Source organism: Fringilla coelebs, assembly GCF_963513975.1.
Source record: "Fringilla coelebs genome assembly, chromosome: 27".
Lineage (NCBI taxonomy): Eukaryota > Metazoa > Chordata > Aves > Passeriformes > Fringillidae > Fringilla > Fringilla coelebs.
Genome location: NC_140053.1, coordinates 5558181 through 5568630, shown reverse-complemented (window position 1 = coordinate 5568630; position 10450 = coordinate 5558181). Strand labels below are relative to the sequence as shown.

The 10450-nt window shown below is 54.3% G+C and overlaps 1 protein-coding gene across 1 annotated transcript in view; it reads left to right on the top strand.

The window, feature by feature from the left end:
• Positions 1-766: 766 nt before the first annotated feature.
• SCN4A (sodium voltage-gated channel alpha subunit 4) overlaps positions 767-10450 on the top strand; it is a gene marked incomplete at its 3' end in the record, with an annotated part of 33513 nt that continues 23829 nt past the window's right edge. The window contains exons 1-9 of the mRNA XM_084222337.1: positions 767-1036; positions 1868-1995; positions 2940-3020; positions 3648-3776; positions 3855-3946; positions 5499-5828; positions 7504-7567; positions 8027-8168; positions 8926-9138. Coding sequence (XP_084078463.1) covers positions 773-1036; positions 1868-1995; positions 2940-3020; positions 3648-3776; positions 3855-3946; positions 5499-5828; positions 7504-7567; positions 8027-8168; positions 8926-9138 — 1443 coding nt within the window. The 5' untranslated portion in view covers positions 767-772. The remainder of the gene's footprint in view (positions 1037-1867; positions 1996-2939; positions 3021-3647; positions 3777-3854; positions 3947-5498; positions 5829-7503; positions 7568-8026; positions 8169-8925; positions 9139-10450) is intronic.

The following is a 10450-nucleotide window of genomic DNA, read 5'->3' as shown; positions in this document are numbered from 1 at the left end:
ACCAAATGCCCCTGAGATGTCCCCAGGTGGTGTTCCCAAAATCCCAAACACCCTGAGGTGCCCCCAGGTGGTGTTCCTAAAACCCCAAATGCCCGCGAGGTGCCCCCAGATGGTGTTCCCAAAACCTCAATGCCCCTGAGATGCCCTCAGGTGGTGTTCCCAAAGCCCCAAATGCCCCCAAGATGCCCCCAGGTGGTGTTCCCAAAACCCCAAACACCCCGAGATGCCCCTAGGTGGTGTTCCCAAAACCCCAAACACCCTGAGATGCCCCCAGGTGGTGTTCCTAAAACCCCAAATGCCCCTGAGATGCCCTCAGGTGATGTTCCTAAAACCCCAAATGCCCCCGAGATGCCCTCAGGTGGTGTTCCCAAAACCCCAAACACCCTGAGGTGCCCCCAGGTGGTGTTCCTAAAACCTCAAATGCCCCCAAGATGTCCCCAGGTGGTGTTCCCAAAACCCCAAACACCCTGAGGTGCCCCCAGGTGATGTTCCCAAAACCCCAAATGCCCCCGAAATGCCCACAGGTGGTGTTCCTAAAATCCCAAACACACCAAGATGCCCTCAGGTGGTGTTCCCAAAACCCCAAATGCCCCCGAGATGCCCCCAGGTGGTGTTCCCAAAACCCTGAACACCCCAAGGTGCCCCCAGGTGGTGTTCCCAAAACCCCAAACACCCCGAGGTGCCCCCAAAGGCCCCCGGGGTGTGCCCAGTGTCACTGCAGCCCCGTGTCCCCGCAGGCTGGGCGCGGCGGGCCCGGGAGCAGAATGAGAGCATGGCCGGCCTGCCGCACATCCCGGGCCCCGAGAACCTGCGCCCCTTCACGCCGGCCTCGCTGGCCGCCATCGAGCAGCGCATGGCCGAGGCCGAGGCGCTCCGCATAAAGAGGCAGCAGGTGGAGATGCCTGAGGAAGAGGAGGTCAAGCCCAGCAGTGACCTGGAAGCCGGCAAGAACTTGCCCCTCATCTATGGTGACCCCCCCCTGGAGCTCATCGGGACCCCCCTGGAGGACCTGGACCCTTTCTACAAGGACAAGAAGGTGAGGGCCGGAGCTTTGCCCGTGGTAGGCTTGGCCTTAGGGGTAAGTCCCGAGCAAAAGACCCAAGCAGTGTTTACCTGAGTCCATCTTGTTGATCCACTCTCGATTTCTCTGACTCTGCATTGAAGGCGCTTGGGACAGTAGTTCATGTTCAGACTCAGGTGTTTATTATTTCTTATTAGTAAAACCGTCTCACAGCTGTGAGTTCTGCAAGGCACAAAATGGCCAACAATCTCTTGTTACAAGGTTTTTTAAGACTAAACTATCCAATTAAGAACTGACACCTGGATTATTTTCACTTTTAACGCAATAACTGATCCCACAGAGCACTCAATGTGGACTTTTCTGCCCAATTACAAAATGCCCCCCAAACCCATGAAGAAGGAGGAAGAAGAAGCATGAAGAAGAAACCCAGGAGGACACCCTGTGCCCTCCATCTTGTTTCCCTACACAACATGCTAAAAATCCCAAAACCTAAATTTCTCACCTAAGTGATACATCTACACTACTCTCTATAATCTATTGCACAGTTTTGTGTATTCTAATCTATCTTGAAGTCTAGGAAACTTTCTCCATGAATGAGAGTCAAAGTCAGTGTTCCCCTGGCAATCAAGACACCCCAGAGCAGACAGAGAAATATTCCTGATGTCCTGGGTTTCCACAATCCACCACCCCAGACTGCTGTGGTTGCCTCTCTCCCAAAGCAGAGAGCACCTCCAAGTCTTTGGAGCTCCAAACACACAGAGAAGTCTCCCCTCTGAGGGCAGCCCTTGGTCCGTGGTGTTTGGGGGGTGTAGAAGGACTAACCCCCTTCCCCTCTTTTCTCCACAGACGTTCATAGTCCTCAACAAGGGCAAGTCCATCTTCCGCTTCTCGGCCACCCCTGCCCTCTACATGCTGGGGCCCTTCAACCCCATCCGCAGAGGAGCCATCAAAGTCCTCATCCATTCATATCCTTGGTCTCTGGGATGCTGCTCCATGGCCAGCTCAAACCCTGGTGTTCAGAGTCCAAACAGCCCCAGGGGAGGGACAAGTGAAGGAGTTGATGATGGGGTGGTGTGGAAACTCCTGGGCGCTCAGCACAGGCAGGACCTGCTGCCCAGAGCTTTACTCCAAGGAGCAGGTCCTTGATGGGCACCTTGGAGGCACCAAAAACTTGCTCCTGGTTGGAGAAGGGAGGAATCAGTTTGAATGGAGAAGGGAAGAAGCCCAAGGGGTGAAGCTTCCTAGGGAGAGGATGAGATCTGGGGAGACTTGGAAAGGAAGGGAAATGTTCATGGGTCAGGAGATCTGGTCCCACTGGGAAGGGGGTGAGCAGGGGAGCTCCAAGGAGGCTTTGGGAGAGGGAAACAAAGGAACTAGGACAGAGAGGGAAAGGCAGGAAAAGAGCCCAAGTGCACGAGGGGCATTGCAGGGTGGGTGGAAATGATCCCAGCGGAGCTCTGGAGGAAGTAGGGGTTCATGGCCATGAGAGGAGGAAAAGAGGGAGGTTTTGCAGCAGAGGGGGCTAAGCCTAATAGTTAGAGCTTTCTGGAAAGAGATGAAGGTTTTTGAGGTCTGGAGAGACTATGAAAGGAAGGGAAAGCTGCATCCAAAGGTGATGGAGAGGAAGAAGCACAGGGGACAGAAAGGGAGGAAGGGCCAGCACCACAGAGCTGGGAAGGAAGGAAAAGAGCAGAAAGGAAGAAAGGGGCTGGGACCATGCACGGAAGCAAAAAGGAAAAGAGGGAAGTGTGAGCACAGGACTGAGGCAGGAGAGCAGCAGGAGGAGCAGGGCAGGGTGAGGGACCAAGGTGGCAGTCTGGACAAGAGGAACAGGGATACTTGGCTTCCTGACCGTGGGGAGGGGGGATCCAGACACCATCCAGAGCATTTGTCCTTGACCAGGTTTTAAATTATTCAGCATGTTCATCATGATCACCATTTTAACCAACTGTGTGTTTATGACAATGAGCAACCCCCCGGCGTGGTCCAAGAACGTGGAGTGAGTCCTGAGACCTCCCCTGGCCACAGGCACAGCCCAGCTTGGCCATGTCCATCAGGAGGGACAAGACCAAGGCTGAGAGAGGGGGGTGGGGATCCAGGCACCCTCCAGCACAGGGGAGGTGTCACTGGGAGGTGCTGGTGGCCCTCAGAAGGGATGTCCACATTCTCTATAGGGCACTGAAAAGTGGGAATGTTTCAGAGCTGCCCAAAGTCTGGTGGGGTCCCCATGTCTGGAGAGCCCTGAAGAGCTGGGTCAGCACCGTCAGTCTGGAGGGGCTGAGCTGATCCACCTGTCCAAGTACAGTGGACAACCCAGGGGAGAGAGGAAATCCAGCATTTTCTGCTGTGTTTCTGCACAGTCAGGTCTCAGCACAGCTTGATAGAGAGTGTGGGGGTGCTGGGACATCAGCAGGGACAAAGGTGGTGTAGAATGGTCACCAGAGAGATTGGTACCTTGAAATGTCCCAGCCCACCTTACAAGGTGAGGAGAAAACCTCTCCCAGTGCTGAAGCTCCCCAAAAACCCATCAGCCCCCCATGTCAGCTCCTCAAGACATTCCCCCTGGGAGGGGTGGGCAAACCTTGGACCTGGGCAAGTGTGTCCCAGGTGACCAGTCCCGTTACAGATATGCCTTCACTGGGATCTACACCTTCGAGTCTCTCATCAAGATCCTGTCCAGAGGCTTCTGCATCGACGACTTCACATTCCTGCGTGACCCGTGGAACTGGCTGGACTTCATGGTCATCTCCATGGCGTGAGTCCTGTGGGATGGGGAGGAACGAGGAGTGCTCTGGGCAGAGCCCCTGCAGCTCTTCCCTCTCCTGTCCCACAGCTACATTACCGAGTTCGTGGACCTGGGGAACATCTCCGCTCTCAGGACCTTCCGTGTCCTCCGTGCCTTGAAAACCATCACGGTGATACCAGGTGGGACTTAGAGGAGGGGCCTCCCCTCCGTGCCTTCCCCTGAGCTCAGGTGTTCCCACGTTCCCAGCAATTCCTGCTTCTTTGGGCAGCTCCAAGAGCAAACAGAGGAAATTAGATATTCCATAAATTTTCCACGTAAATTTGGCTTTTTGGCCAGGTCCTGCTGATTTTACATCTTGAAATCAGCTGCACTCAACAGATTGTTTGGCAGCCCCTGAAGAGGCAGATGTGATGTTTTTAAGGCTCCTTGGAGGTGGATTAAGGGAATTTGTGCTCCCAGTGGATTTATGGCTTGGATAAACTAAATGTCTCAAGTTTTGACGCTATGAACTCAGTTTTGTGCCCATTGTTGGCTGTCTGTGCTGAGGCTGAAATATTTAACAGGTATTGGTTTGACATCACCCAAAACATTCAGACAAGTGAGAGGAGCACCTTATCAAATCCCTCTGATTGCTGATTTCCAAATTTGATACCATTTCAACACTGTGCTTTCAACACCTGGTGCAAGCACACAGAAATCTGAAGCATGAGATTGAACTGAAAATGAAAATTCCTTGTGGTGAATAAATCCTTGTGGTGTCCCTGCAGGCTGCAGATTGTGAGAGTTCACATTTGAACGTTTTTTTTCCCTTCATCAAACAGGCTAAAAATTGCATTGAGCAAAAACGTAAACTGCTGCTTCTTTCTGGAATTACATCCCCAAGGGCTCTGCAGAAATAGCAGGGGCAAAAATAAGCTGGTTTGGAACATCTGACCTTGGTCAGGCCCTTGGAGAACAGGATTTTACCTAAATAGTTTGGGGAACGATGACCTGGCAGGAGGGCAGGGCTAAAAGTCATTTCCTTGGAGAATTTCTCCATGTGAGAAAGCTCTGGGCTCAGAGAAGCTCTAAAGATGAACATTGGGACATCCCAGCATTGCCCATCACCCGTGTAGACCTTGGCTGACAGGAACTCCATCCTCCACAGAAAAACCCCACTGAGGATGTGTGGATGAGCCTCTCTGGGGAGGGATCGGTGATGGTGTGGGGAGAGATGAGTTAATCCAGGTGCAGGTGTCACTTTGTCACCTTTACTGGGGCACACCAGGGATTTGCCAGCTTGAAGGGATCAGGATGAGGGGTCTGGTAGGCTCCCAACCACCCAGGGACAGCAGTTAGGCCAAAGAGGCTTTTCTGGAGCTGGGAGAGGTGCACAGCATTGAACAGCTGGGCCAGCAAAGAGCTTCTCCATGTCCCACTCTGAAGTGCTTCGCTCCAGTGGCTTGGTACAAAAAAATGCCAGACTTAGGGAAAAAAAGAAAATACAAAGGAATTGATGGCTGCCAGGCTGAGGTGGGCTTTGGTTTGAATATCCCAAGGACTGGATGGGGAAGTCAGCAGCACCAACCCAAGGGTGACAGCCATGTGTGGGGACAGAGCTGGGCTGTGATGTGAGCACAGAGCTGGGGGCTCACTCAGGGGTGACACACGTGCCCACCACAGCCAGCACCTTTTGGGGACACCCCAAATTAACCAAGCAGCAGTCAGCTCAGTGGTGGCACCTCCCCCCAGGGCTGAAGACCATCGTGGGGGCTCTGATCCAGTCGGTGAAGAAGCTCTCGGACGTGATGATCCTCACGGTTTTCTGCCTGAGCGTCTTCGCCCTCATCGGCCTCCAGCTCTTCATGGGCAACCTCCGGCAGAAGTGTGTGCGCTGGCCTCCCCCCAACAGCACCTTCCTGCAGGACCTGGGGCTGGACAACGACACCTCGGCCAACTCCACCTTCTACGACTTCATGGATGACTTCACCGGGAACTTCACCGGGAACTTCACCGGGAACTTCACCGGGAACTTCAGCGGGAGCAGCGGCTTTGACTTTGAGGCCTATATCAGCGATGAAGGTAAAGCTCCTGCTCCCCTTCTCCTCTGACCCCCCACCCCTGTCTGCTCCTCAGTTTCCTGCTCCTTCTGGCCACACCAAGGTTTGCTCACAGGGACCTTCCTGCCCAGGCTGGCGGGTGGAACAGGCTGTGCACCCTCACTGAAGGGACAGATGGGACCAAATCCCCCTGGACAGGACAATGAGGTCCACTTGGGCAGGCTGAGCTCTTCCAGGAAGGTTTCACAACAGGAAGGTTGGGATGGACCAGAGTCTCCACCTTTCTCACTTGCTGGTCAGGGCCAGTGTGCCATCTGGGTGGTTACAGCAGGGAGACCAAACCCTTGAGGAGCAGGTGGAACTTTGGGTTCCACCCCCTCCTCTGGAAAACCAGAGGAAAAACTCTGGAAAACCAGAGGAAAATATGCAGGAATGACAATTTGAAGCCACTTTTCACTATCTGGATCCTTGCCCAGGTACCACAGTGCCCAATGAAGCCTTTATGCAACACCACAAAGGCCACAGGAGGGCAGGGAGAGAGGGAGGGAGAGGTGGGACCAGCACAGCTCTCAGGAAGGTTTATCTTTCTCCTTTCTTACCTCTTTGAAAATTTTGCCCAAAGAGGGGTGGGGTTTTGTTTGTTCTTCATTTTTGAGTTTTTAAACTCCATGAGAACGTAAAAGTTTAGCAAATCTGCCTGGTAGAGCTGCAGAGTGGCAGGGTGCCCCACAGGGATGCCCCACATCTCATTCAGGACACTCAGCAGACCGGGCTGGGTGTCAGCTGAGCTGCTTAGCCCAAGAATCAGCTCCAGCATTTATTACAGGCAGGTTTTGGTAGGGGACAAGTTCCATCCATAGGATCTGATGAGCTCCAAGCAAAGAGGAGCTGCCCAAGGCCACGAGTGCAGCAGGGCAGCTGCTGGGGCCAGCCCAAAACCCTGGAATAGCACAAACAGGATATTTCCTCCCTGAGCCCCCACAGGATAAAGAGAAGCCCCATGGCAAGAAGGCAGGCAGGGCCAGGGAGGATCCAGGAAGGCCCAGAATCCTGGGAGGGCTGTGCTGGGTGATGTCCAGGACTGGATCCAGCTGCCCTTTGCCACATCCAGGTGTGGGTGTCTGCAGGGGCTCCTCTGTGTCCCTGGGCAGGTCACTGTGGGGGCACTGCTTGGCAGCTCCTGTGGAGTCCTAAGGAAGAGCTGTAAGGACCCCTGGGGTCCCCACCAGCTCTGGGAGCAGCAGGAGGAGCTGCAGCCATGGAGCAGGAGCATTTTCCCAGGTTGTCCTGGGACTGCTGTTGTGCCCCATGCTTGGTGCTTCCTGCCAATGCCCTGATTTCCCAGGAAAACAGCCCAGCCTTGATCCTTTGACCTCATGTTAACCCACTTTTTAGGCGGCCTGGCCCTAGCCAGATGCAGAGGGATTTCCAGGCTTGGGAGGGACCTGGTTGGATTGATGAAACAATCCCAGGAGCTCCCTGAGACTGAGCCAAGACAAACAATAAAGTCAACAGAGAGTAGATAACCACGTGCCTGACACTGGGAGTCAACAAATTCCACTGGGATTCAAGGAATTTCCCGGACAGCGAGTTGCACCCAAGAGTTTGAAAATCAATGTTTGTGCTCGCTCATTCATTCATTCATTCATTTGTCCATTCATTCATTTTTATTCCTTGCTCTTTCCCCACCTGCAAAGCCAATTACTACTTCCTGGAGGGAGCCCTGGATGCCCTGCTCTGCGGGAACAGCAGCGACGCTGGGTGGGTGAGACACCCCCCCCCGCACCCCTGGGAGGGCAGAGGGAGCTGGCACAGCTCTGGGACCCCTGGTGCTTGGGATGGGACAGGAAATGTGGCTCTGCAGAGGAATAGTCCAGGGACCCCAGGGGGGCAGCTTGGGGACCACCCTGGAGGTGTCAACTGGATCACCCCAATGGTACCAGCTCCAGGGTACCAGGCTGGGCATCACAACTGTATCAGCTTCAGCTGGAGTCAGTTCAGGCACCCCAAATTTATCAGCTTGAGGGGTCTCAGTCTGAGCCTCCTGCCTGTGTCAGCTTTGGGGGACATCAGCTATCAGAGAGGGGCAGGCGCTGCCAGTCCAGGTGCCCCACCTGTCCCATCCTGGAGGGGAGGGACCCCCCTCTGCACCCCCTCCCTTAGGGATGGGTTTGGCTACGGGGCCGTGCCAGGGTCTCATCCCTGCTGCCCCCCTGGCAGGAAGTGCCCCGAGGGCTACGAGTGCATGAAGGCCGGGAGGAACCCCAACTATGGCTACACCAGCTACGACACCTTCAGCTGGGCCTTCCTGGCCCTCTTCCGCCTCATGACCCAGGACTTCTGGGAGAACCTCTTCCAGCTGGTAGGCACCACCCCTCCACCCCTGTGCCAGCGTTCCTCTCATCTCCGTGCTGCCCCTGAGGTGAAAAGGCACTGACTGGAACCTTGTGGGTCCTTCTGAGGTTTGTGGATCCAGCCAGGATCAGTGGAGGTGGGGATGGTCCCACTTACTACTACCCTCACATGGAAGACACTGTATTTCAGTGCAGTGTATTTCCCAGGGTGCTGCCAGCTCTAGCATGGAAATCAGGGATTTACAAGATTGTCCAGAGCACCTCTGGCTCGAGCTGAGGGACAGGATAAGGAGGAGAAGCGAGGTCACTTGTCCCCTCCTTGAGTTGTCCTCTAGGGAGACACCACAGAACCCCAGCTGCCCCTGGCTCCAGAGGCTGGCCAGGTAAAAGGGATCCTACACCCGAGGCTCCCCCTGTCCTCTGGGAAGGTTTGCCCAGATGATCAGAGTCAGAAAAGGACCATGTTGTCCTGAAGGTGAGCCCTGAGAAGGTGGGGGCTGAGCAAAGCCAGTCACTGATGGAATATCGGCCCCACCTCCATCACTCCAGCCCTCGGGAGCCTTGGGAACCAAAGCTTCTCTCTGCCTCCCACCAGTCCCAGCCCAGTGCCAGGGCCTGCAGGAAGATCCATTGACCAACCCTAGGAGAAGACAGGAGCAAAATATTTCCCTCCTGCCACAACCAGGAGGGTGTCCCAGGGCAGCACCTTCTCTTGGGAGTGCCACCAAAGTGACATGGGGACATCCCTGCCACCTCTTCCCACAGACACTGCGGGCAGCAGGGAAAACCTACATGATCTTCTTTGTGGTGGTCATCTTCCTGGGCTCCTTCTACCTCATCAACCTCATCCTGGCCGTGGTGGCCATGGCATATGCTGAGCAGAACGATGCCACTATGCTGGAGGAGCAGCAGAAGGAGGAGGAATTCCAGCAGCTCATGGAGCAGCTGAAGAAGCAGCAAGAGGAGCAGGAGAGGCTGGTGAGTTGGAAAAGTGGAGTTCAAAATGAGGGGTCTTGGGGATAGGGAGAGGAAATGGAGGCAGCAAAAAGCATGATGTAAAACTCCAAATAAAAACTCTATTCAGTCCATAGGAAGTAGAGAAAAAATGGAGCAACTATTTTGGGCATCACATCTGAATCAGAAAGCAGATACTATCATGGGTAAGGGCAAAAAAGGCTGAAAAGATCAAATTTCCACATCCAAATCCCAGCCCAGGGTGCACTGGGAGGCAGCAGAGAGGAGCAGCACAGGGATGAGGTGTTATTTGAGAGGTGAGGGACACAAAAGGCCTCAGAAGTTCCAGAGCATCTCCTGCAGCACATCAGGAAGGCTGGCAGGAGCCCAGCTCGGTGTCACCAGGACACAAACGAGCACTCAGGGAAGATGGGGCAGCACAGCTCAGTGTGTCAGCAAACCCTGGGCTTTGGAGGCACAACCAAGGGCTCGAGACACCCTGAGCCTCACCAGGGAGGTCCTGGTGTCCTCATGGGAGCCAAGGAAACTGGAATGGTGGAAGTGTCCATGCCCATTGCAGGAGGGTTGGAAACTGAGGGTCTTTCTGGTCCTTTCCCACCCAAACCACCCTGGCATCCAATGAACACCAGGTGGGAAGGGACCTCCAGGATCATCTGTTCCTGCCCTGCTTGGCCAAAACACAGCCTGGACAGGAGATGTCCCGTTGTGGTGCCAGGATGTTACCTTCACCCCTTTGCCATCATTGGGAATGTTTTTCAGTACAACAGTCCTATAAAAACATGGCCAAAAGCCTCTGGTGCTGCAGCCCAGCCATTTTCCAGCTCTAACCATCCTTTTGGTCCATGTCAGCAGCATCCACAGGAGACATCCCTGAACATCTCTTTGTCACCTCCCTCACATATAAAGGGACACAAACCAATGTTGGAATCTCTCCAGAGCCTCTTATCTGTCCAGAGCTACAGCATCCCCTGGAAAGTGCCTGTTCCTCTCTGGCTGCTGCTGTTTGCAGGAAGGGTCTGAGCCAGCCCTGCCTGAGGGTCGGGCTGGTGCTGAGCCCCCTTTCCTGAGCACATCCACCAGGGAAGTGCCCAAAGGCTTTGTTAAGGGATGTCTTCCTTTAGAGTCACACAGAGAAAGGAAAAAGAGGGAATTAAGCTGAGAGTGAGGGCAAAGCACCTACAAGAAGTGGGGGCTTGGATCTATCTCATATCCCATGATTAAAGGAGGAAAATGTCCTGGATTTCAGCAATGTGCTGTGAAAACACAGAATTTCCCAATCCACTGTGGCATCCTCAGTGCAACGAGAGGGTGTAAT